Genomic DNA, 27,788 nt, shown 5'->3' with positions numbered 1-27,788 from the left:
AACTGGATGACTAGTATAACTGGTCCCAAGTTGCAACTAAAGTGAAACTAGTAGTGAACTAGAGAATTCAACTCCTGAACTACTGGATTAAGCACATTAGTTCAGCCTTGTCCAGTACAAAATTCCAGGCCTCAGAATATGATGCTCTAAAAACGCAGCATTTCTCTTTACCAGGATTAACTCTGGTTTAGGTGGCACATTTGAGGATTGTGTACTTAAGAACCGATAAAAATTTGAAGACCCTGTGAGCTGAAAAAGCACCGCATGGTTTGAAGTTTGCGTAGTTGCACAATATTTACAAATTTAAAGCCTGAATTCCAGTCAAGTGTCACTTTCAGAACTGGAAGGTGTAAGCATCTGCAAGTGGAGATGTTCCAAGTGTACCCAGTGTGCGCACAGTATTTAATATGCATTTAACAAAATAAAAAACTTCCTACCTTGTCGAATAAGGTTTGCTTGATGTTCATGATATGCATCCTCCATCTCTGCTTCAAGTTTTTCCTTAGCATCTTTCATATTTTTTTCAACTTGATCTCTCTGCTGCTTCTCCATATCGTCCAGGGCTTTCCAACGCTGAGCATATTCAAATTCAAAAGTGCCAGGCTGAGCAAACCGTGCAGGCTGTTCCCGCTCCCTGTGAAAGAAGTTAATATTCTGATTAAATCACATATGAGAAAACTTCAAAGCTACCACATTAAGTGCCTATATCAGTTCCACAACTACTGTTAATTGGGAGTGATGTAGTCTTAATATCTTCCCTATTTACTGTCTGAAACTAGTTGGCCAACCATGCAAGTCTTCTGTGGGATCTGACTGGTACCATACAGAAGCCCCCTAGGTAAAATGCAAAATCACATCAGGAAAGACTGTCTTTTTTGGAGGGGGAGCTGGAAATTTCACTACCAAAATGTTGGGGATTGTCCACCGTAAGTACTGCAAATTTCCAAGCATTCATACTCGCTTGGCAACAATAGAAGTCACCATTCGTGACAATAGATTCCTATAAGCAAACCTCAGATCTTTGCTGTAAACCATTTGCTCGTGTGACTAGGCAAGTTGCTAGCATCTACCCCCATCTCTAACTTCTCTACATGGCTCTAGTGAGTTACTGAAAACTGGACTTTTCACAAGTCTCATTTTCTTGCCCAAGTCCTCTCCACCTAACATAACATCTCAAAACTTTTCTAATCTGGTACGAACCAAAAGGCATTCAGTCTTGCAGAGGTCAGCAACTGCCACAGAAGTGTGGCAACTATTCCCTTTTTTATTAAGGTATTTTTTTAGCAGTGATACACAAAGCATTTTCAGCTCATTGCAACATTGCTAGAAAGTTGGTCTCGCGCAGAGAACTACCGTACTCAGTTATGGTTTTGAGCAAGTGTTGGTTATGCCACTATAAAAAAAATCAAACGATAGCAATACAATAAAGAGTGTGAAGTGAAAGGTCATTACTGCCTCAGTTTAAAAAAATCAATTAATGCTATAGCTCATGTGATGTACTATAAGAGCAGAATTAGTATTTGAATACAGCCTAAAATTTTTTTTAACTGCAACAAAAGTTTAACACCTCCTGAATTAGAGTCAGCTGTTCGCATTCATTACAACAGTAAACAAACATGTCCTTTAATCACCCAAGGAGAAATGGATCAAGTCACTTAAGTGTTCCCAGGACATCTGATAAAGGTCATGCAATCAACATCTGACAAAGGTCATGCAATCAACTATTAACTGAAATATTTGTTCAAGTTAGTACACTCAAATGTGAAGCCTCTTCACCCTTTAAAAAGACAGGTATAAAATTAGTTTCCTTCAAAAGGTGGGTTTGGCCCCATCAAGAGCTCTGACCCTGTCTGACTGGAGGTAGGAACAAAGTTGATATGGTCAGCAGTGCTATATCCAGAACTCCATTTTCTGGCATAGTAAAAGGCCAGAAAAACCCCACCAACATAAACAGCCTTGAACATTAGGCCAGAAGATAAGAGGTTTGGAGATTCACCACAAACAACCCTGAGTGCAAGGCCTACAGGTGCCTGGCCAGTACAAAGTTCAAGAACACTCCAGGAGAAACCCTCCACACATCTGGGCATCTATAGCAGCATACCAAGTTCAACCTTGGAGACCATCTTAAAGCAGACCACACTGCAAAGTACAGTGAGCCACGCACAGGAGACTCCAGGTGCAGTTAACTTTTGACAAAACTCCCATTCAAAATCATAGCCAACTACCTGATGTCCAATACACCTATTGGAATCCATCAAGATTTCACCCTTTAGCTTGATCCTGGGCGACTAACATCCCCCAGACTGAACACAAATGCTTCAGAGAGTCCCTTACTTTGGCAATGCGAACGCCTTGGAACAGCTAGTTGATACCACAAGGGGTTGTAATATCTTGGACTTTGTATTAACATGAGCTACGACCGCATCTCTATAGCATCCTCCCTGCTAAAATCAGACCATAAAGCTGTCACTTTCAAAGTCACCACCCAGCTAGGATCAAACTTCTCCAAAGACAATTTAGCACCCCTCCTGAGAGGGTAGTATAAACAGCTTTACAGCCCCATCCCTCTGCAGGAAATTGCACCAATATCCAAAACTAAACCAAAACATTATACAAGCACTTACATAGATGCATGGAATCAGGAATACCAGACAGGAGTAAATCTGTCTGGTGGACATCTGCAATAAACTAAAGGAAAAAATTGCTGCCCAAGACAGCTGTCCAAGTTGGCCACTACCAGAGACAAAGCCTTCTTCAAACATGTCCACAACCTCAAAAGGAAGCACCCATACCTGTTCAGAACTGGTAAAGAACACAGATGCTGTAGATTTAAGCAAACTCGCTGGCTGACAAATTCAGTGAAAACTTTACCCCTCTGCCCCCCCCCCAATCAGTAAATCAGGACATCCCCAGTACTTGCCCCCTTCCCCTTGCATCTAGGAACAGGTCATCACTGCTCTCAAAGGAAAAAAATACAGCCTCTGTGGGACCCAACACCCCAGGCTGCATCCAATGTGAACTCCAACAGGAACTTGCAGCACCATCAGGCACCCCATTCAGCCAAAGCTCGAGTACTGGCTTTGTCCCATCTGAGTGGAGGACAGCCACAGTCATCCCTTTACACAAAGGAGCATCATCCGATCTGGGAAATTAGACAAAGCCTAACTATCCTGATCTGCCAGGCCAAGGAACAGAACAGATTATGGACCTCATTAACAAGGACACTGGCAAACTCCAAACACTGGATCCCATACAGTTTGGCTTAAAGGGGAAGTAATGTCTGCTAAATTTGGTGGCCATGGATGAGGGAAGACTGCACACTGCCTACCTTAACCTGGCCAAAGCCTTTGACACTACTCCCCACTCTGGCATAATAGATACTCTCTCAACTAGGAATCAATCCATGTTACCAGATGGGCTGGCTCACTGATGGCTTCCCCTGTTTTGACTAGGTGGGTTCCACTTCAAGCAGCATTACCCCAGGTTCCAGGTTTTGGGGCCTCTTATTTGGCATACACTTATCTGAGGTGCAGGCCAAAACCAGTGGGCTATGGCTGAACAAGTTTGCAGATGACTGCAAGCTAGGTGCTATCAATTCCTAGTGGTGGGCCATTCTCCAAGAAGGTCTCACTCTTATCTGGTGCCAGAAACATGGCCTCAAGCTGAATACCAAAAAAATGAATTTTGAAATGAAAGGGACGTCCCCACAACTTATCACATAATGTCCTAAGCAAGCAGTCAGTCTGGGATTAGGGCACAGATAGCAAAAGCCTTCCACATGGCCCAGGTGTTCTCATCCAGGGAAAGGTCATAACATCCCTGTATTCTTCCCTAGTAAGCCCAATTGAGTACAATGCCCCTTTTCAGCATGTACCTCGCAAAGCACATGCGGCGGCTGGAGACAGACGCCAGAGGTTCATCAGGAGAATCCAGGGCCTCAAACATCTACCATACGCAGATCGCTAAAAACCTTAACCCTCTACTCAGTTTCATACAGACTGATCAGAGTGGACCTCTGACATAAAGGTGATCATGGACCCCACCTTGATGGGACTGCTGCATATCCACAAGTCATGCTCCACTTGAAGTAACCCATACTCATGGCCTCAAGATAGTCTGCGACACCAAGACTTGGTGGGACAGGTGTCCCAGAGACCCCCCCCCAATCTATGGGACAGACCCCCCCTCTCCACATTAAGCAAAGTACCTCTAACCCCTTTTAAGAGAAACCTGGATAACTGGATGGGAAACTAAATATATCCCTGGGATTCCACCCGTGTCCCTGGACAGGGGCATCTGGTGCCGATTTGTCTAAACATGGGCCAACTCTGCTAGACTTGTACGGGCCTCAGGGCCAATAATCTAGGTAACCTCCTATGATCCTATGTGCAAGGACCTTAGAAACTTTCCTAGTTTTATCTGGAGCAACAGTATTCTGAACGACTCTGCACTTGGCTAAACAAGCGATAAAGACCCAGATGAGGAATTAGAATCATGGGTGATAAACATTAAAGGATAATTATGCAGTGGTCTAACTCTGGGCAATGTGGATCAGTCTTTGCATGCTGCAGCTTTTTTGCTATTGATATTGGGGGATTTGGTGGACAGAAGTTTGATGCATTGGGTGTACAGGGAAAAAAATCACAAGGCTGACCCCCACGTGAGAACACTGAGGCATCAAGATGCATCTGCTAAACGCACCACAAATATGGGGGGGGGGGGTTTCTCACATGAACGTGTTGCATGTTCAGAAAATCTGAATTGATCATCCATTGCCAAATCCACATGGCACCTTGGCCAAGGGAGTGGGATAGGTTTCCCCCTCATTTGTTAATCACCACACCAGAGACATGACAGTCTGAATCAACTCTCCATGATGTAGATGGTCTTTGAATTCCTGTAACCCTTCGACCATCCTCCCTTCATTGCCCCCCACCACACCTATCCAAAACAGCATCCGGTGCGGCAACCTCAAGAATTAAACACAGGGTCTTTGCAGGTAGTTATTAGGGTAATCATTTTAGAATGATCCTTGCACAAGTGACTAGGGCAGAAGTCTGAAGCTTAAAACTACTAGACCTTGAGCAACTACTGAAGGCTATGCACATGAAAAACTGATCTTGGGAGGCCAGAGGACATGAAGGACAAATGTTGCAAGTGGAGATTAATTCAGACTGGACAAAGTCAGTGAAGTCATTCAAATGGGGTTTCGATATGCAGTCAAGAAGGCAACTGAAACAATGGACTTTTACATCACTGCCTTGGAAAAAGCCTGACCCTCTAGGTCTGCCGGCTGTTTAACATCCTTTTTGGTTGAAGCAGCAAGGAGCCAATTGCCCATGGAACACTGGTCCATCAGGATCAGACTGGTGTTTACTGCCTCACTTCATAAACACCTGGGGACTTCTGCCAAGCCTGAAAGGTAGGGCACAACTGAAAATCTACATCTAGCAGAAGGGATAGAATTACCTTGCGGTCATGGTGTGGAGGTAGGCATCCTAGAGATCTAAGTAGTTTGTCAGACATGGACAACTCACCCGCACTGTGACAATTCTAAAAGCACTCTGAAAGTTTACACCACTGAGGTGTACTATAAACTTGAATGCTTTGTACATGTTAAAATTCCGAACCTCGGCCTGCTTTCCACTGGCGAGGCTGTATAACAGTCAAAACTGGCTAAGGGGGTTGGGAAAAGGAAATGATGCACTTGGATAGGTTTCCTCTCACCCAAGAGGACCATGTGATGGCAAGTGTAGAGAACCTCCAAATTCAACCAGAGAAGATTAGCCAGGGAAGCCTTTAAAGACACTGATACTGTACACAAAAAGAAAACGCTATATCCACCACTCTACAAAGACCTCTAGTGGAGAAGCCCATTAGAGGGACTACCTGCCTCTACCACGACTGCCCAGTCTAAGTTAAGCCAAAAGAGACTCTGGGGTTTCCTAACATAGGAAATAATTTAGATTCCCATTACAGAATCTCCCAGAAAACTCAATTTGAAACCAATTGCAGAGTACCTTTCCTTTCTGCTCATACTTGTCTTTACAGTGGTGCATGTGACACAAGCTACTCCAACTGCAGCATTAGTCACAAGGTTGAACCCAGGACTAAGCTTCTGAGCCCCCCCCCAAGCATTTCTGTGTTGGAGGGAAGCCTTCTAGCTCGTCAGTGGGAGTCACTAGGTAACCTACCACGCAAGTGGTTCTGGTCCAGAAATTATAGTTATTGGCCCAGACAATCTTTTCCCATCTCAACTTTCTGATCTGAAAGCCCGCATTTGCATTTTTCTTTCCTGCAACTAGTCTAGTGCAGATAGATTAGTTTTAGCACTTAGGGTCAAGCTCCCAGTGTTGTCAATCTGATGAATCTGGGCATCTTGGGGCAATGCAGAAATTGCCTCATGTACAGACAACCCTCTCCTCCTACCACTACAACCTCACCAAATCCACACCAAAAATTCCACACAAACCTCTGCAGAGGCTCTCAATCTGCCCAAGCAACAGAGATCTCCAAAGCAGAAAAGCAAACTTCCACCCACCCAACAACCCACAGACTCAAGTGTGCCACTCAACCACAGCCAATAAGTCAAAACAACGTATCCAACACTAGCCTGAAGTAGGACATCAGTATGCCTGACTGACTAAAGAAGGTTACTGTCAGCTGCCAGGATCCACCACATAACCCACGCACTGTGGTCACTCCACAAGTACAAATGACTGTCAGTGTCCATGCTGGTGTGAACAACCTAAGACGTACCTCCCTGGACTACATTGAGAGACCTGGAAGAGCTCTCAGATCTTGTAGCCCGGGCAGGTATGACCCTAGCCCCAAGTAGCATTCTGCCATCGCCCAGAATGATACTGCAGTACAAGGACGAAATAATTGACTTGGCTAAGCTTTTTGTGTCATTCTAAGGTGATCCAGCATCTGTCTGCTTGGGATAACATGGTAGACAGATCACGACCAGATAGAAATGGCTTGCACCTGCCTCTGGGATTCCAGATACTGGCTGAGGCTCTTGCCGCTCCTATAGTGCCTTTTTTAGGCACGGTTCAAATGACAAATTCACTAACAGAACAGGCAAGCAAAAACAGAGTAATGCTACTCAATGCTAGAAGTCTAAATCTCAAAATGCATGCAGTCGAGGCACTCCAAATGGAGAACTTGGATATCCGTGCAGTGACTGAGACCTGGTTCAAGGCTCCAGAGCACAACCCTGCACTACCAAGCTATAACTCGTACCACACTTCAGCCATGTAACCTGGACCAGAACACCAAAGGGGAAGGTGTCCATATTCATTAAGGATATCCACACCTCCAGGCTAGTTGCTCAGCATAATGCATCCGTGGTTATCCAAGTGCAACTACTTCTGGGCAAAACTGCAACCCAAACTTTAGCTTGCTACAGATACCACACCATACCCCAGAATTCCCACTCTGGTTTAACCCTAACTTTCCAGTACATCAAACACCCTAATAATGGGTGATTTCAACTACCCCACCATTAACTGGGGAAACTACTCTTGTATCAACTCACAAAACGATTTCTGGAATTCATAAACTCCAATGCCCTGGATCAACTTATCCACACCCCCACCAGGGGTAACAATATCCTAGATCTAGTAGTTACCAACATGAGTGACCTGTGTTCCACACCTGAAGTCAACTCATTGGTCCGATCTGACCATAAGCTAATCACCCCTTTATATCCACATCCTGCCCCCTCCCACCATTAAGGAAACTAAAAAATTCTCCAAATTCTCCAAAGCCAAGTTCATGCTTAAGACAGAAGAGGTGAACCTCATGACACCCATGCAGATGGACAAAACAGTTACGACTGCCGAATCCTACACAAATGCACTAAGCACTTACATGTGTGCTTGGCTCGTGCTATCACAAACAGAAGCAAGAAGCTATCCTGCAAAAAAAGGAAGCCAATCTGGTGGTCCCCTGCCATAAACGGAACAGAAGAAATTGTTGCAAGAGTAAAATCCCATGAGTGAAGAGCTCCCTGGTCAGCCTCAGTAAGAAGCTGAGTTCCCTTATAAGATCCTCCAAAGCTAGCTACGAAAACAAAACAAAATCGCCACAGATTCAAAATGACAACCACAAAGCATTCTATAGCCATGTCAAAAATCTCTATGGCAACACCCAGATCTGCTCAGAGTTATAGCACAACGGCACGAAAATTACAAAACCAGTGCTAACTTTACCCCCCCTAAAGGGCCCATATAAATACAGAAAGAATGCAGAGTCCCTGTAATCACAGCTACGCAGGTAAAAAGATGCACACTTTAAAGCCAAAAACACAGCAGCCATGGGACCGGACAACATCCCAGGATGCATTTTACACTAACTTCAGAATGAACTAGCCCCCGAACTAAGCACCATGTTCAATCATAGCCTCACATCAGGCTTTGTGGCCACTGAATGGCATACAGCAACAGTTACAGGTTCATAGGTTAGTACTAGGCTAACTGCTCTTGCGAGCCATTTAAAGCCTAGCCAAACCCTGCACCTTGAGTTTAACCATTAGGCCCACCCTCCCAACCCCTCCACATCCCACTCCACAAAGGGGGAGCCACCACTGATCCCATGAACTATTGTCCTACTAGCCTGGTCTGCAAGTCCATGGGGCGTATCATGGAACTCAGTCATTAGTCATTAGGGTTTGTGAAAGACAGATCAAGCATGAAGCAGTCACCAAAGCTGTAGATGAGGGTAAGGTGGTTCACACAGCCTATCTTGACCTTGCCAGGGCTTGACACCATCCCCCATTCTGGAATTATAGCTAAACTCATTAAGCTAGGAATAAATCTCTACGTCACAAGATGTGTTGCCAACTAGCTTACTGACCAAACCCACACTGTAAAGGTTGCACACTGCAAATCTGACATCAAACCTGTGAAAAGTGGAGAACCACAGAGTTCAGTCCAGGGACCTCTCCCGTTTAGAGAAGTAGATACCAGAGTACAGGCTAACAAGGCCTCTGGCTAACGAAGTCTGCAGATGACGGCAAACTAGGAGCCATAGTAAAGTCCCAAATAATGTGGAAATCCTACAGAAGGGGCTCGCTAAGAGATGCATGGTGTCAGAGCTACGGCCTCAAGCTCAATCAAAAAAGCGCATTGTCATCCCCTTTGGTAAAAACTCTGTACCCATGAACTACTACATAGACAGCAATCTACTTAACACCAAATGTGTGATGAGACTGTGGGACCTAGGTGGACATTTGTATTTAGTGGCTATAAGATTCAATATTTGGAGCTTTATAGGTTTACCAGCATTGATGGCAGGTATGAGTAGTAGATACCAAATTGTTGAATATTTTGGCTGCTTCTTAGTTAAAAATTTCAAAGTGTAATTGTGTTTCTTGCTGCTAGGGGGTGCATCTGAGTTGAATAGTGACGTATTTATAGTGAGACAAATGTGTGGTGCAGTTTGTTTTGAGGAAATTGGTGCAGAGCGCAGACTAAAAGCTTGTTTTTAAGCTAACTATAATTTCAATTTGGGTTTTTTTGTTTATTGGCGTTCTTGTTTACAAGATAACCTGTGGATTATAAAGAACTTTGTACACATCTATCTGAATCCAGGAGTTTAAAGGCGCTGGACCGGCAAGGGTGGTTTTTTCACCAGTTTGTTCTTTTTTTTTAAATTTTTAATCAGCTTTGAGATCTGTTCTGCTCTGACCTTGGACGATTAAGTAAAAGGCAGAGGCAATCATCCTATCCACAAAACTCCAGGTATATCAATACTGAAAAGCAGTGACCAGGCAATGTGCCCCCTCCCCCAAAAGCAGCTGTAAACTGCATGGAGGGACCAAGTTGGAAGACATCAGGTGATTGGTATGGACACATTAAAGGGCAAAGGCTCCAACACCCATAAAAGGGAGTCAAAATATTAACACCAAGGATGGATGATGGAAGACCCACTGCAGAACTGTTAATCCAAGATGCAGGGTGAGATCTCCAGGTCAAACTAATCTCAATACATTGGTATCCTTGTTTGGCAGCGGTCCCCATTCAAAGGTGCTCATGCTCAATAGCCTTCGAGATGTGAACCACAAATAGGCGAAGGAGGGTGAACTTGAACTGCCGTAAAACGGGCAAGAAGACATCTTTGAAGATGCTGCCAATCAAAACTTGAAGCACTACTGAAGGACCTGAAAAACCTACAAGATGTCAGATGAACCAGACAGTTGCCTCAGTAACACCTGAATTTGAGACTTGCCAATATTAGAACTGGCTCCTACTGAAACTGTTAAAAGGAATAACCGACAAGAGAAACAGGAAGCCAGCTCAGTTCTCATCTCAGCACTTTACATGCCAAACATTCCAGCTCTCTTGCCCTTATCTTCATAGCCCATATCGGTCAGTTTTTCCTTTCATTTGTCCTCCACTGACTATTCAAGAATCCACTTTATCCAGTAGAATGGAGAGGGCCAACCACCCTGCAGATTAAACAGCACTTTAGCCCCAGAACAGGATGAGCACTCCTGGAGCAGTGTTACGGCCAACTTTTAGAAGCTCTTCATTCTCTGGCCCGTTTTAATGGTTAAAAAAGACACTACATATCACTTAAACTACACACCTCAAAAGCAAGATCTGATAGGATTGCTATCAAAAGAAATTACAGAAATCTAAAGGCCACAGCCAGAGCACTAGTGATGGCAGAGTCAGATACAGCAAGCAGCCCAAATGTGCAATGTCAGACAAGTAACCCAAGTCCTTGTCACCTTCAATACCACCTTAGGGCAGGTGCTACTGTGGGTGAGCAGAGTCATGATTATGATCAAACTCCTGGTCAGAGTTCCAAAGTCAACAAAGACGTAGGAAAAGGGCTGCATACAGGGCCTTTTGCAAGTATCACTCCAAGCACCCAACAGAATGGATTTGGGTGTGGAACCTTGGTGATTTATATGCCCCAAAAAATACAACCCTCTAGGACACAGGACAATTGTCAGCTAGGCCACTAAAGCAAAGTTGGACAGGGGGGGGGGGGTTACTGAAATAGCTGTGAGGTACAACCAGCCAGTGGTAAAGCTAAAATTTGGAAAAGCAAGTTCACACCAAGGTGCACCTCTGATTAATTCCTGCCCAAGGTGGAGGATTAAGTGGGATCATAACTTGCCAACCAAGGGTCTAGGTGGGACATGCTTCAACAGCAGGATGCTGCAGGTTAGACACCCTAAGAACATCTACAATTCCTAAATCCATGAATGTTGGATTACTTCAACGAACATTTGCCAATGGGAAAATTAAAATCATAAACCTAGTAAGATTCAAATATGTTGAGCTTAATACATACTGAATATACATTGGATTTTTCTGAGCAAGTTTCTCTGGAAGTCCATCTTCATTGTCAAACTGATCCAATGGTTCCACAATAACTGGCATTGGGGTCCTAATGAGGGGGAAAAAAAAAAAATCAGATCTTCAAAGCAAAGAGCAAACAGAATTACATATTGTCCAAATTAAAATTCACTTACGTTGTGAGAAGAAATACCCCATCATTACATCGATCAAATGCTTTCTTTGCAGCTGGTTTAGTTGAAAACTCAACAATTCCTTTGCCTGTGGACCTGCCACGATCATCTACAATCACAACAGCTCTTTCAACTTGCCCAAATGTTGAAAAGGCTTCTTCAAGCAGTTCATTGGAAACAAAAGGTGACAAATTCTTCACAGAAAGTGCTGCAGAATGCGTTGCAAAACGAACCCTCAGTTGACGACCCCTCATTGGCATATCATCCAGTTCTCCCTTTGCAATATCTGCAAGGGCTCTGGTTTCCTAAAATAAAACACCAATAAGTCTATGTACACAAAACCCATCCAAATACTCTTGCCTTGGAAAAGAGCCACGTTTGAGCAGACTTCCTGCAACGATAGGAACTTCGTTATCATACAACTGTAAAGCTTAACATTATGAAAAACAGCAAAACTAAGTCATGTACTTACCAACATGACAGATTTAATCTAGACAGAACATGTGTACTAGTTGCTGCTGGCCCATCTGCTAATGTGCTGCTTGACTACATATTGGTCTTTTCATAGGTTCATAGCTGTGCATTAGGACAATGGCCCTGGAGGGTTTACAAGCCCAGCACAAAAACATTGCCCAGGCACAGTGCCACCCGATATTAGATCAGTGCCCTTATCCAGTTAAGCCCAATTGGAATGATCCCCGGAGTGAACCTTTGTTACCCATTCTCATCAAGATTTCTCTGAGGGCCAACGAAGTTCTGACATGAATGAGAAGCTTATTCCAGAGTACAGGCATTCTTTGGGAAATGAACCCGTCCATCCAGCATGTTCTGTTAACTGTGGTAATGAAACAGATCTCTGGAGTGTGGGATCACTTCAGGTGCAGCATTTCAAGTAGGGCTGGGTCATACATTGCTTTGAAAGTCAGAGATAATCTCCAAGTAGACAACTGGAGACAGAACTGCTGAAGTTAGAGTCTGTCCATGCAGGACTAAGTGTTTAAGGCCTAGTATCTTTTTGTGGCTTCTCCAGCTGTTGTAGGTGTCTGGTCAGGTAAATGCCAAACAGGGTGTTATATTTGAAGAATGTCTAATGAGGGATGAGTGGACTGATTACCTTTCTTCCTAGATGTGAAACATTCGGTTGCAAGATGTGCCACATAGGACTTTGACCACGGTGGCAATGGTGGTCAAAGGTGAGGTGGCAGTTTACCTGGGTGCCCAGATTTCTTAGGGCCCCTTCAGTGTTTAGTGGGCTCTCATCAATGTGGTAATTTGTGGGAACAGAGTCCCCCCCCCAAAGGGAATGACTGCGCATTTTTTGGCACAAGCTTTAAGGGCATGGTTCCAACACCAGTCATTGGTCTCAGAGGCCCTTCTGTAGAGGTCTGCTTGCAGTCCTCAGCAAACTTGGTCAGTTAAAATATTGTTGGCCTGGACTAGACTAGAAATACATGCCAAACAAGAGAGCCCAGGAGAGTGCCCTATGGGGACCCCCCCCCCGTGACTGGTTAAGTGACCTGTAATCTACAACTTTCACTCAACGGATCCTGTCTGGGCCTATTTGCAATCCACCTAGTGATGTAAAAACAGATGCCTAGTTTGGTGAGTTTATCAAGGATACCAGAGTGAGGAATGGTATCAAAGGCCTTGGCCAGGTTAAGGTAGGCTGTATGCACTGCCTTGCCCTCACCCACAGCCTTGGTGACTGCCTCGAAGTCAACCTGGTCCAGCAGGCAGAATCTCCCCTCGACAAAGCCAGAGTTTGGAGATCGCCTACATCTGTTAAGCAGGTCCATGGTGATGCATTTTATAGCTTTGCATACCAGACTAGGGCAATGGGTTCCAGGGTCTGTTTATACTCCCCCCCCCCTTTATGGAGCGAATTACTAACAGTGCACCATTCGTTAGGAACATAACCTGAGGTTAAGGCTGCAATTGAGCAGGGCACACAGATGTGGTGCCAGTTTTACAGCTCATGTAGGAGGCAGCCAGTGATTCAGGTCCCACACAGACACCATATCATTGGCTTGACAATGCAGCTTTTACCCATGACACAAATGGTGGGTACCAGGCTTTCTTCTGGTATTGCAATAGGGCAGGGGGGTACAGTTGACACTTGACTGTTGGCCAGTATGCTGGCTACATCTGTTGGTTCAGTATAGGAGGAGTTATTGTGCAATAACTGAGCAAATCTGGGTATTGCCTATGAGGTTTTTGATATAGCTATAGAAGGCTTTGTATAAGTTTTTGGTGTCAGTCACAATTCTACCTTCAAAGCTGGTTTTAGAGAATTTGATAAGGGATTGCAACTTTTTGATGAGACTGATAAGGAAGGTTTTTCAGTCTTGTGACATCAAAAAAGAAAATGTTGTAGTTTACAGATAGCTGGGGACCACCAGATTGGCTTTTTTTGGGAGTGTCTTAGTTCTATTTGGTATGGGCAAGGTCCATGTATTTGTGTACATATGCTCATACAGTGCATTGGTGTACGATTTGGCAGTCGTATAGCTATTTTCCACTGACATGGGTGGGTTCAGAGAAGTTAATCAGTACTGTTATTTAGGAGCCCAAAGTCTGCTTTAGACTCTTTTCAGGATGATCGCCTTAGTGGGGAGTGTAGGTGAGATGGAAATTTCCATGGTGATCAAATTTAACCAGGGAGGAATTTACTATAGGTGTGGAGCAATGGTCTCCCACATTGGTGATAACCAGGTAGAGATGTTGCTTCCTCTAGTGGAAGAATGAGCTGGTCCAGGGCACTGGAATTGATTAATTCCAGAACACATTGGGCCTGTACATTGGTACTTTAACAGTTTTCCCAGATGATGGAAGGGTAGTTTTTCACCCAGTAGAGTATTGGCTGGACTCTTAACAGATTCCAGGGTGTGTAAAATGAGTCTGGGGAAGTTTGGGATTCTGTAGCAGGCTATGACTTTTGTATCACCATCTTACCCAGTGTTGGTTGTACCTGATGCATTATGCCAGGCCACCAGTCTAGATGAGTGTGTATCCTTTAAAAATATGGAGACACCACCACCTTTGGATCTTCTGTCTGTATTCGGAGGCCAAAGGTTATGGAATGAGTTGTAGCCTGGGAGCAGAGTGCTTTCTGCCTCTAAACTAGGTATCCATTACAGCACAGAAGTAGACATTCTCCACTTAAGCAGCTTTGAAAGTGCATCTTGAGATTTAGACTTCTAGCACTGAGCATGACCCTCTGCAACAGTTCAGGTGGAACACTGGTCTTTGGAACACTGCCTAAAAGGCACTATAGGGGTGGCAAGAGCCTTAGCCAGTGCCTGGAATCCCAGATGTGACTGATGCAAGCAGTCTCGAGGTCAATCATGTCATCCCAGGCAGACAGATATTGGATACCCTTTGAATGACACCAGAATCTTAGCCAGTTGTTGAAGCAAGCCATTTTCTGCTCATACTGCAGTACCATTCTGGCGACGGTAGAATACTGCTCAGGCTCTACTATTCTCGTATCAGACAATTTTCCTTTCAGGTGTCCAATCAATTAAATGATTCTGGTAGATGTCAACTTGAATATAAAAGTAGACAAACTGTGGGCAGAATACCAAGCAGGCCCTGGGGGTATATTGAGGGTGGGTGCCCAAAAGGTGGCAAAATTATTCAAAGTGGGATGCAGCACAAAATATCCAGTGGCAAGTTTTTGAAGAGTGCTGAAATGGATTGATAAACTTGGGTTTGTCAAAGTGCATTACCAAACAGTATCCTGTCTACAGCTTGTAACAGCATGGACACTAGCCAAGCAATGACCCAAGTTATACAAACAAGGAAGACTATGCAAGAATATACTAGTGCTAAACAATTTCTATTTATACTTAAATGCTGTGGTCCAAAATTTAGAACTTTATTTCAAGCATGGTTTTGAGACTTGTACTGCAGAACTCCTGAAGTCTTCCAAGCAGCCAGTGCTTCCTGTGCCATTCCACTGAACTGAAGATTTTAATAAATTTCAGTTTAAAACAAATTTGCAGAGAAGTACAAACATTACCCTTTGGTGTGGAATCCTGCACAAGCACATTACAGAACTGCACATAATGTTTTCCAGCATACTGAACTTTTTGCAGTTTATCACCATCAAAGTGGTTATTTTCCAATTATACTCCCAAAATAAAGGGGTAGCATGATTTTGTTTTAGTCAGTTCATTGTCATTTTAGGGGATTACACATGTGCAAGGATAATTTCCTGTGGAATATTACATAACTGTCAAAAGAGGGCAGTCACAGTAGCTAACAGCACCAATCCACATTAAATAATTTTGATTCCTTTTGATTTTCATTTAGTGGTCATGTCTGATACGGCAATTTAAAAGCACTTGAAAGACCAGCTTGACAACTTTTTAAAGTAACAACCATGCTTCAGTTTTAAAGCAAACTAAGGCTGCCCCTACGATTTAGTGTTACTTGGGCTGGGATGATGTTGCACTCTGATTTTAACATAGCCAGAATTAGTGTGATGTTAATCCTCCTTCCCCAAGTTCACTGACCAAAACTGCAATGCCAAAATGCTGTAACAAAATACAAGTAAACACGCCCAGAGTAAGCAATGAAAAAATACAAAAACAAACTGAAATGAAGATGAGTCTTTGTTATTGCACTCAGTTTGATTAAAGTGTTTTTGAGCACTTAAGAGGCTGAAAGCCTTGTTCAGACACCAGGCCATGAGATGCGATACTGGCAAGCTGACCAAGACATTTAAAATGCAGTTCTCTTAATGGCTCTTGCAGCTGGCATTTCTGATTTAACCCAATTATCACCCCGCCATCGTGATACAACAGAATCAGTACGGAATATCGAAATTCCAAAATCCCAAGATTCGAAATCCAGAGGACCAGAATATCGAAAGTAGTGAATGGGATTGGTGTACAGTGAGGAATGGAACTTGGGCATTCACTCCCCACTGTAGTGCAATCTCAGGAGTTGGCATATTAAGTTGCAGGGGGTTTGCCCCCCTGCACACAGGTTAGAACGGTTTGGAGATTTTACTTTTCTTGGAGATTCTGGTCCTTGAGATAGTTTCTACGGGATATTTAAATTCCGTACAGATGGACAAAATACAGAAATTCTGCCATAAAAAACACAAATGCTTTTTGTATCTGGTGTGCCAGTGTCTACTTGAGTGAAGTTCTCCTTTAAATGGACAGTGAACAGCAGCATCAACCCACACAAACCACCCAGCATGACAATTTTTAAGATAAACAACATTACACCTACCAGTTTAATAAAGCCAAATCCTTTGCTCTTATTAATGAAGACTTCACCGGGCGTTCCATACTTCGCAAACAGCTGCCTGAATTCCTCGTCGGTGATGTCGGTAGGTAGATTTCCAACAAAAAGACGACAGCGCTGTGTGTAAGTCTTTTCCCCTGGGCGTTTCAGAAGGGCAAATGCAGCTTTAAGCCCCTAAGAAAATGTGCATCTTTAATACATTTTAAAATACATTGTAAAGAGTCAGTAAAACTCCCACACTGCATCCCATTTCTGCAGTCCCACACCCCATAGTTCTATCTCCACCTGAAATTTGTGCACCCCCCCCTTTCCTAAATTTACCTGCACTACACTCCCAATCTCCAACTGCTGCTAGTCAACTTGAACACTAGTATTAATACCTTCTTCACTTACAACCATAATCAAATAAGCTCAAATAAGCTCAAAACATTTATAAACATGCGAGCAAAGCAAATACATCAAAGCATACATAACTAAATTCTATCAAATTACTGAAATTCACACCTTTGGGACAAAATGTCAAGCTACTGAACTGCAAGGCCAAGTAACTACCCACATTAAAAGTGTAAAATAAGGGCTCAATTCAGTTAGACATCTTAAGTGAATGAGATTTACCAGGAACCCACAATTTGCTTTCCTTCCTTTTCAACATGAGAATACTGAACCAATAGTTTACAACACAAGCGTGTATGGTCTTCAAACAAACTACAGAAGCCCTATACTAGTCTTCCTAGATGCAGCAGAGTACAGAAAAGGCCAAGGACCAAGCCATGCAGACTACTATTCTGCCACATGACGTGTGATGCTGACTTGCCTAGCTAGTTATTGCATTCCTTGTGTGGTCAACTACAAAATTACCCATTTCAAATACCTTAAAAAGTAGTAGCCCCTTTGTCATCTCCACTACCCCAGTCTTCTGCACTTACCCAACTGTTCTGTGGCACTGAATCTGGCTACCTGAATAAACATGATGCTGCCACAAAAAAACTCACTTCTACATTCCAAAATATACAACTACAGCAGAATACACCATTACCTCATGGTATCAAGACATTAACCTTTGTATTTTGCTGGTGGCAGCACCAACACCATTCATTTTTCAATGATATCTTTAAAGCATATTGTACTAAAAGTTACACACTACAAACCAGAAATCTGGGGTGCGGCAATACTGAAGTGTATTAACCCACCAGTTAGTTTGTGCAGGAATGGGCATGGCCGCCATGATTGACATGCCGGAGGGGCGGTGAATTAACAGCAATTTGCCATGATTGTCACAGAATGCACACTGGCAAAGATTTATAGAACCATTATGGAAGTTAATTTCATTTGAATATTTATCAGTAGACAATCATAATATAAAGCAGATTATGGGAAACAGGAATAACTTGACAGGTAATGATCATGTGGTCAACATAACTGGTAAATTTATTAATGTGGTATTTTTTTTTTTTTAAATCTTAAGCCCATTTCTTTTATGGCACAAATTTTAGTTTATTAGCCATGTCTGTGTGGGATGTAACTTTTTACAATGCAACTGTTTTTACATTGCACAACTACCAAGATTAATCAGGATCATTTATATTGCATACCTAACACCCCCCTTTGGCTAAACATTGTCAAATTTGTAGGGGAAAGAAAAGGACATTTTCATTTGGTTTACATTAGATCAGGAAACCTGTGATTATAGGAGACTACAAACAGGTTAGAAATGCAAAAGGCATAGGCATTTGTAACCAAGGTTTGAATGAAGTTAAATGCTTTTTAAAAGATTTTAAGACTCTGCATAAAGCAAGATAGTACTACTAGTATGATGATTGGGAATTCCAACATGCCCCAACTACACAGTCAAATAACTAAATCAAGAAAACTGAACAAACTGAACTACTTTGTAAAAAAAAAAAAAGTCACTCCTTACTAGAATGCAGAAACATGTTACTAGAATGCAGAAACATGTCATGGTAGATGAAAGAATATCCATCAAGTTAAAGTACCACTGATGCAAACTTACCATTCACAATATCTTTATGACAGAGAAAACGAATTCTATACAGTTTGATAAATAATCACAACAGTAATAACTCTGAAAAGTATGGTATTAACCTCAAAGCCACACAACTCCAGGATTGAAAATGTCCACTCATAACCATTCTTCGAAAGATACTTTTACCTTTAGACATTTCTGCTGATTAACTTGGATAAAGTATTGAGTAAATTCAAACTTAAGTTGTTACTCCTATATCTACCTAGGGAAAACTGCTTGGCAGCTTTCAAATCAAAAGGTGGGCGGTGTACTGACATCGGTGTCACAGGCGGGGTTTGCTACTGCGCATGGGGTGGGTTAATACACTTCTATATCGCCGATTTGTCAATAAGGATACGTGTTACACACTGCTTTCACAATACAGCACAGCATTTACCTAGGTGGGCACAAAACAGAATATACTGCATACCCCCCCCCTGAAAGACAGCACCTCACAAGAAATAGAGAAGTATAAACCCATAATACAATAGACAAAACTTTCACACCGCAGGCCTTAATACTTGACTGCTGGGAAGTACATTACACATTTAACTCTGAGATCTTGCCTGCTGTAGTGTACTTGCAAATCATGTACAAGTCACAAGAGCATACAATTAATTGAAACACTTAAAAGTTGGAAACCAAGTGACTCATCCCAAGTAAAATTTGAAGTTAACGGTTAGGGATTATGAGAGTCAGCTCCCTTACAAGCACGTTATGTACGTACATCCCAACTTTACGAATTTGTTTAGATACCCACACTTCAAATTTTTAATTTTCTGAATCGCACGGAAACAAAGCTGACTTCTTTATGGTTCCCTGAAAAAAAGTTAATTCTTGTCAGACAGTTCAACTGAGACTAGTTGACTGGCCAAAATCTAAATGCCATATAATGATATACATGAATTTAATAATATTTAGAAACAAAAAGGTTAACAGAGTAGTACCTCGCAGGATGTACAGTAGCAAACCCTGCCCCTAAACGCCCACAATTTAGCAAGCTACATTAATAGTAATTAGCCGTCATGTAGCTTACACCGGATTAATAAAATAAAGCAGCGAAAAGCATTTTATTGGCATAGGAATGTATAAAACCCTTTGACTGCGATCGGTTATTCAACTGGATCGCAATCAAAGGCTTTTTAATACTGTTTTATACATTCCAAAAAAGCATTATCATGCCTTTTGCAAAAATTTAAATTGTTTATAATGTGGAATGTACTACAATAATGCCACAGTAAGTTAATTTAACATTGGGAAGACCGAAAAGCATTACTTCTGTAAATATAGAGCATTTACGCTTTTAAATATTTTCTCGGACTGCAGACGTTTATACAAGGACTGTACTATAAAAGTAGCAAACAAGTAAATTTTAGCCTGTCCTGGGTGATCGCATAACTACAATGAATATAGTTTTACGGCACAAAAAAAATTGATTAATGCAGATGTTTAAAAAAAACTTGTATATGTGTTGGCATAAAAAGGTGAAGTATCTGTAAGGGGAATCAAGAGATATCGTGTAGTAACTGGTGTATTTCAAGGTAATAAAGTGCAATGTAGTGTGTGCGGCTCTCTCGTTTATCACCGCGATGAAGGATGCAAAGCATACCTCTGTAGCTCTTAGTACAAAAAATCTGGAGTCTGGACAAAACGTAAAATGGCGATTAACTCGTAAAAATTTAGACAGTTGCTAGAACAGGATTTGTGTTAACATGCATTTTCTGAAGGAAACTCAAATGTATGTCATTTAATGACGTTAATCTTCAGCGCTTTACCAGAAATCACAAAATATACGACAAACAGACCATTAATAAGGTTACCACCTGTCTTTGGGCAGTTGTATACTGCAAAAAAAATTGTAAAAATGGCAAATGTCCTGAGATTTAGGACAAAATTCCTATATTATGTAATAGTTGCATAAAAGTTATTCTGTATCCGAAACATCCAATGTTAAAAGAAACAGAATAAGCCATGAGTATATTTCACCCTGCAAAATCTGACGTTTGTACCAAAAATGTCCCACTTTGGGTATTTAAAAAGGTGGCAACCTTACATATTATTAGCGGCTAATTATTCAGAGTAACAATTGGTAGGTTACTTATTCAGGTATAACGGGAACACGCAGTGTCACTCAAATGTGCCATGACCTGCCAATCAATATGGATACGCCCTAAGCCGCGCAGAACCGCCCGCGAGGTACTACGCTTAAGATAACCAACAGTAATACTTAGAGCATAATTAACCAACAGTAATACTTAAAGCATAATTAACCGATCAGGTGGTTACGCTAACTTTCCAGTTCCGATAGTGGATTCTCAGTGAGTCTTCCCCGAAACAAGAAACACCAGTGCTTTGTTTCCCGTTCCTACAGTAAACCATTAAGCTGCTACCATGAATATCTCAGCCCCAAATTATTCGGCCTACGAGTTTGTCACCAAAAATGTGTAATACGCGCCAATTCAATAAACCATCCCTAAACATTCCCACTGAAAGCCTTTGGAACAAAATGCATTCATAATTCTATAAAAAACGTTAGCCGTGAGCTTTGCGCAGAGAACCTTAAGCCCTCAAAATAATCACCTTAAAGTTGAAACTGCAGTCTGAAAATAAACGCGCTTATACAGTTTTGCACGCACGCTACTAATACTTTTTCGATCTTTGAAAAAAAAATGGGACAGCGACGCTGGTAATATATTCCAGCGAAGCCGAAATAGCCGTGTTTAAGAGAACACCAGTTGTCCGAGTACATAAACATACGTATTAAGACAGCGTAGCCCACAATGGAAACATTACAGAGGCTTTCAACAATAACTCCAAATGGAAAACACGTAATCAAAATGGCGGAAACGCCAATCACAAAAATGTTACAAAATAGAACAGAACGCGCATCAAGGAAGCCATTAACGACAACCAATTACCTCATTTTCATCTACTGGCGTCTCCTGCGCTGCTTGCGGGGTTTGTACTTCATTTTTAGGCTGCTGGGGTACTTTCTGAGGAGTCTGTTTAGTAGATGCCTGCTCGGTGTTTTTTCCTTTCTGCTGCTGTGGAGTATGTCCTGAGGCTGTACCACCTTTAGCAGGAGTAGTCTGCCCTTTATTTTGCGCGTCTGCTGAAGTGGATCCTCCACCGCCGGGTTTTGTGGCCTGCTGTTGAGTTCCAGTCCCCGACTTCTCAGTTTGCTGATTAGCAGGCGGCTGTTTCTGAGCCTGTTGTCCTTGTGACTGCGGCGTAGCTGTACCCCCTGGCGTAGTCTGCTGCGGTCCTGAAGATTGTGGGGATTGTTTAGTCTGCTCGTTGGTGGGTTTCTGTTGACCCGGAGTCACACTTCTGTTTTGGTTGGAATCTGTATTCTGATTTTGGCCTACACCTTGGTTGGGCGTCTGATTATAATTTGGTGAGCCTCTAAAATAAGGAGTTGGTCCACTACCTCGTCTTGGAAATCCACCACCACGGTTTCTGAAACGATCACGAGACATATTGGATGTTATGAAGAAAGAGAAAACGAACCGGAAAAGCTTTCTAGTTTTATTAGAAAATAGCTCAGCTTTTTTCCCTTCCAAGTAGCGTATTACTGGGTAACTGTTTTAAAATGGCGTGTGAAAGAATTAACTAGCGCCGCATGTCGGCTTAAGTAACGTAGTTAGTTCTGCCTTTCGTAAAAAACGTAGCAGATTTAGCAAATTAAATGCTACGCCACATCTCGCCGTCGTTGTGATTTGTTAAAAGTATGTGTCACTCATAGCGCGCGTCATCATGGTATGACTTGTTAAAGAATCTTACAGATGTGTTTGTGTAAATTTTATTGGTGTTTATGTTTGGTGAGTTATTATGATTTTCAGAGTATTTGCTATACTTTATTTGTAATATTTCAGAAAACTAATTATACATTTTCTGTCTAAAACTGTTCTTTACCAATCTGTCTTCATTTTAGTTTAGTAACTCTCGCGACAAGTATTACCCGGTAAGAAGTGGTAGCTTAATACACCCACCCACCCTAACGTTACAGAATTATCTACTACTTTTACAAGTAACATAAAACCTTTTAAATACTAGCTTTGAGACGGGAAGGTTCGACCTTCATGCGCGCGAATGCCATTGTGCACCAATGTATCATGGGCGTTTTATTAGGAATTTTCTAGAGATGTGGGGGAGGGGGTATGTTGGTTTGCGCATTACTAAGTGTTTCTTTCTTCAGAAATTTGGTGCCATACCAGGGGTATAGTTCCGATTTGCCATCCACTGGTCAAGGTTATGCTTCAATAGGATTAGAAGCAAACTGCTCCACGTGGGTGGGGAGCCTGTTGGGAGTTTTCTGAGACCACGTGCAGGTATAACTGTCAACCTCTTATTAAAAGAAATTTGGTTAAAGCCCATAATAGTGGGGGTGGGAGGAGGCATATAGACCCGACCCTAAAATAGGGATACATTTCAAATATCTTTTTATATATTTTTTTTCCTCATTATTTCTCTTATGAGGAACTGAACTGGTGATCACAATGATACATACTGGTTGACAAAAAACAAACAAAAAAAAAAGATGCATACTTTATTTCTACTATGTTTATGTACTATGTAACAATTATCATTCCTTCATTGTTTGTATTTCATGTTTTTACTGTTTGGAGCTTTTCTCCCCGGGCCTCTACTGAAAATGGAAATATATCCAGCTAGACCAGCCCGGTCAACAAATGTAAAATAAAATAAATAAATATCGCTCCTTTAAATTCAGAAATTTGATCGAACAACAGGATAACGCACCAAAAATATGGACAGTTGAGGGTCGTGCATACATATGTGTCTTCATAACATGTATTATTTAAGTCTAATGTAAAACCTTGGATCTAGTGGTTCTGATGCTGTTTGTTTTGCAGATGTGAAAAAGGTCCATCAGAAATGGATCAAGATCCAAGGATTTAAAATTTGCTTATGACGCAAATACGTTGTGGTGAGAGAGATTTGTGTTTCGGAGGATCCCATGTTGTGGGGACAGGCCCATGTGAAGCGAAGTCCACCCCTAACCCTATTTAAGCATAACCTTGACCAATGGATGGGAAATTGGAAATTCAGCTGGTGTCTGGCCCATCTATTTCTGATAACCAGAGGCTATATACTGTGTGTAATTGCTGCTTTGTATCTAATGTAGTCTTAATTACAGCTATCAGCTGTCCTTTATTTTGTTTTTTTTCCTTATGTTTTGCCCTAACTGATTTACCAGCAAACCATTTACAAGGGATGGAGATGTCCCTTGTGAATGTTTTTCTGGTAAATCTGTGAGGATCCCAGGTTGATCTGTGTTACCAGATGGGCAGCCAACTAGCTCACTGATGGAACCCACCTAGTCAAAATAAGGGAAGCCATCTCAAGCAGACCTGTATCGAGTGGCATACATCAGGGTCCAGTCTTGGGGCCTCTATTATTTGGGATATGCTTTTCTGAGGCACAAGCTAAAACCAGTGGGCTATGGCTGACCAATTTGCAGATGACGCAAGCTGGGAGCTGTCATCAATTCCCCTAGTGATGTGGACATCTTCCATGAGGGTCTTACCCAAACAAATGACTGGTGCCAGAAACATGGCCTCAATCTGAATACAAAAACCACAAATGATCACATTAATAGTAGCATTCTAAGTGTGCATCCAGTCGTGAGGGATTTGGGCACGCAGATTGATAGCAGCCTGACTTTTGACCACCATATTGCTTCCATTGTACGGAAAGCTTTTTACGTGGCCCACCTCATAAGTAAAGGTATCTTATCCAGGGGCAAGGAGGTCATAACATCCCTGTATTCTTCCCTTATATGGTCCATTATTGAGTAAAACTCCCCATTCAGCATGTACCTCACAAAGCACACGCAGTAGCTGGAGAGACCACAGAGGTTCCTCACCAGGAGAATACAGGGCCTCAAAAATCTACCATACACAGGCTAAAAGCCCTATCCCTCTACTCTGTTTCATACAGACTCCTCAGGTGACCTCTATCAGGCATACAAGGCAGTTTCGGACCCCACCTTGATGGGACTGCTGCATATCCGCAAGTCAAGCTCCACTCGAGTAACCTACGCATGCGGCTTCATCCTGGTTTCTGACATCAGTAGGACTTGCTGGAAGGACAGATTTGTGTCCCAGAGACTCCCCCATCAATGGAATAGACTCCCTCTCCATGTCAAGCAAAGTAGCTGTTTACCCCTTTTTTAAGCACAATCAGGATAACTGGATGGGAAATACAAAATACATCCCTGGGATTACATCCGTGTCCCTGCTGGACAGGTGCATAGGGTGCTGATTTGTTTATGCATGGGCTAAACTCTTGGCTGGCCTTATAAGAGCCTCAGGGCCAATAGCCTAGTAACATCCTATGAGCCTGTAAATGGTCATTGTTTGATCAGTTTTCTGACCCAGTAAATGACATTAAATAAATAAAATTGCAATAATTTTTCAGAATATATGGTATATGCTGTTTTATTAACTTTTAAGGGATTTGGGGTGCTTAGAGTAAAATTTAACCCCCCTTCATTATTTTGACTGAAATTGAGATCTACTGCACTCAGAGAAAGAGAGTAGAATGAAAGCACAATAGTTTTATTGTCTCAGTTTTTGTCCACACTACCTTACAAAAACTGTGTAATGCTTAGGATTCAAACCTAAAGATGCAGTCCTCACAACTTTGAGTGAGGATGACTGTATAGTATGTTATTGAGCTGCGTTACACTTAAAAAAGCACACCTAAGGACGGATACTAAAACTTGACTTCAAAACTTTATCCCACTATTCTTCGGTAGTAACAGTTTTCTGTTCTTGCCCTTAACTTAGGGTGTGCTAGAGCTAATTGCAAAGTACTCTACTGTGGTTGTACTATAGTAGATTTTTGTATTTCGAACAAATTTATCCTGTAATCCTCTGTTGAGCATATCACTTAGCACAAGAATTGTGTACAGTGGCAAAAATAATGGGGAACAAAGTCCCAAAATCTGGGACAGATTTTAAATATTACTCTTGTAAACTTAAAAGGTTGATGGCATAATAGTTTTTACTTTTGCATTTATTTTTTGAAGGCAAGGAAGTTTGAAACTGAAAGGTTTGTCACTATTTAGTGACTTCAGTCCTCAATGATTTGCTAGAAGCACACACATTTTGTGAGGAAGAGACCAAAAATATGAGCCAAAATTCTGGGCATTCTGTAAAACTCTCAACAGGTGAGACATATTTTGGTGAGAAGAGGGGTCCTGTTATTATTCTGGGTGAAATTTACTACTGGCTGCAGGCAGTGTGTTTTTAATTGACCTGTGTGTTCTGGCTTCTTTGTGGATGTTGAACCTCAACTTGACCGAGCACTAACTACTAAAAGCACACCTGAGATATATAGCTAGACCTGGCCTCAGAAACTGATCCCACTACCACCTGGGAAGTGCTGTGAACATGCGGCACTCTGTTGAGAAATATACGCCTAGTTTTGTGGGGGGAAAATTTTTGACAATATCACATTGTGCTAAACAGAGTTTGTTGTAGTGCAAAGCAATATTCATCTGAGCAGAGACGCAGATACAGCATTGTTGCAGACATATGCATAGAGTTGTGGACAGCTACTGCTGAGTACACTTGCACATTGTAACTTTACATATGTAATGCAGAATTCTGTTCTTGGTGTAAGCATACTGTGCTTATTGCCCCGTTTCACTTTTTTGTGTTTTGTGGCATCCAGGCCAGATTGCTAGTCATTGTTGTAAACTGCCCCATACTTTTGACCCAGAGACTCCCCATACTCTGGAATAGATTGCCCATGCATGTCAAGCAGAGTGCCTCCTTGGCCCTCTTCAAAAGGAACCTTGATGATTGGATGGGAGGTAGGAAATTCACCCCGGGGATCATGACAGTCGCCCTGCTAGACAGGCGTCCAGGGAAGTACATATTGTGGAAGAAATATCCAGTGAATTTTTATAGCTAGGCTTGTTTAGGCCCTAGGGCTGATAGCCTAATAACCTATGAACCTATAACCTATGAACGTGTCTGTTGTTGTGACATCCAGACAAAATTGATAGTTGATGCTTCACCCAGGAAGATGTAACTATTGTTTTCACTGATTTTGTATCTCCATGTGCTGCTGATTATTGCATTGTAATTGAAACTCATTGCTGTTGTGGTACAGAAACTGTTTAATAGTCATCATATTGTATTCACAAATTGTGTTACCGCTATTATTATACTGCATTTTCAGCTGCTGCTATTGATTCACTATGATTACAACCTTCTGTTCTATTTGCCATTCTGTTGCTATTGACTCTCTGAGATACCCCTATACTGTTGCAGAAACCATGTTAGATTGATTAGCTGTTATACTGTTTTTAAGCCATTTGTTGAAACTTCCCTCACTGTAATTGTAATTTCATTGTCACTGTTACTGCTCATTGTGTTGTAGTTCCCTTGTGAAAGCTGTGCCAGACTTGAAACTGTAAAAATCTGATATTGACTTCAACTGTAATTCTCTAGTTATGCTATTTAAGTTGGGCATGTCAAGCTGCTTTACAGCACTTGTGCAGTGATTAAGATGTACTATACTTCACTTCTATTCCTACTTCATTTTGTGAGCTTTTATTTCTATGGTACTATATTATTTCAGTAATAAACATTATCTTCTCTCTTAATTAATATAAATTATTCTTCCTTACAGCAAGCCTCATCAGTGTGGTTCTGATACAGTAGATACTAGGAGCCATTAGGCTGCAGTCTGTAACACCATATATAGCTAGCCTGATAGTACTAGGCTCTTGGAACAGTGTAATGGCTGCATCATGCTTGCTGATGCCCATTTGCTTCTTCCACTAGATGAATCTATATGTAAGAGGTTCAAACATTTATTAACCTTGGAGACCAGCCTGTCATCTAAATTTAGTGGTAGTAGTACCAACAAGGTTGTCAATACTGACACCCACCTCTCACAGCCTTAGTCACCGCATCCTAAATCAACAAATAAGGCATCTCACACTGAGATACTTAAGTAATCCTTGACCAAACCTCAAAG

The 27,788-nt window shown here is 42.0% G+C and overlaps 1 protein-coding gene across 3 annotated transcripts in view; it reads right to left on the bottom strand.

The window, feature by feature from the left end:
* Nucleotides 1–22,392, bottom strand: part of SFPQ (splicing factor proline and glutamine rich) — a 304,377-nt gene extending 281,985 nt beyond the window's left edge. For all 3 annotated transcript variants that reach the window (XM_044059395.1, XM_044059403.1, XR_006363177.1), the window contains exons 1-5: nucleotides 21,689–22,392; nucleotides 16,733–16,921; nucleotides 11,492–11,793; nucleotides 11,311–11,406; nucleotides 438–634 (exon numbers count right to left, since the gene is read on the bottom strand). In XM_044059395.1, coding sequence (XP_043915330.1) covers nucleotides 438–634; nucleotides 11,311–11,406; nucleotides 11,492–11,793; nucleotides 16,733–16,921; nucleotides 21,689–22,249 — 1,345 coding nt within the window. In that variant the 5' untranslated portion in view covers nucleotides 22,250–22,392. The remainder of the gene's footprint in view (nucleotides 1–437; nucleotides 635–11,310; nucleotides 11,407–11,491; nucleotides 11,794–16,732; nucleotides 16,922–21,688) is intronic.
* Between the last annotated feature and the right edge of the window lie 5,396 nt (nucleotides 22,393–27,788).

This window comes from Protopterus annectens, chromosome 1.part2 (assembly GCF_019279795.1).
Source record: "Protopterus annectens isolate FY-2018-M chromosome 1.part2, PAN1.0, whole genome shotgun sequence".
NCBI classification, from domain to species: domain Eukaryota; kingdom Metazoa; phylum Chordata; order Ceratodontiformes; family Protopteridae; genus Protopterus; species Protopterus annectens.
Note: the sequence above shows the minus strand (reverse complement) of the source record. Positions and strands in the feature narration are given on the sequence as shown.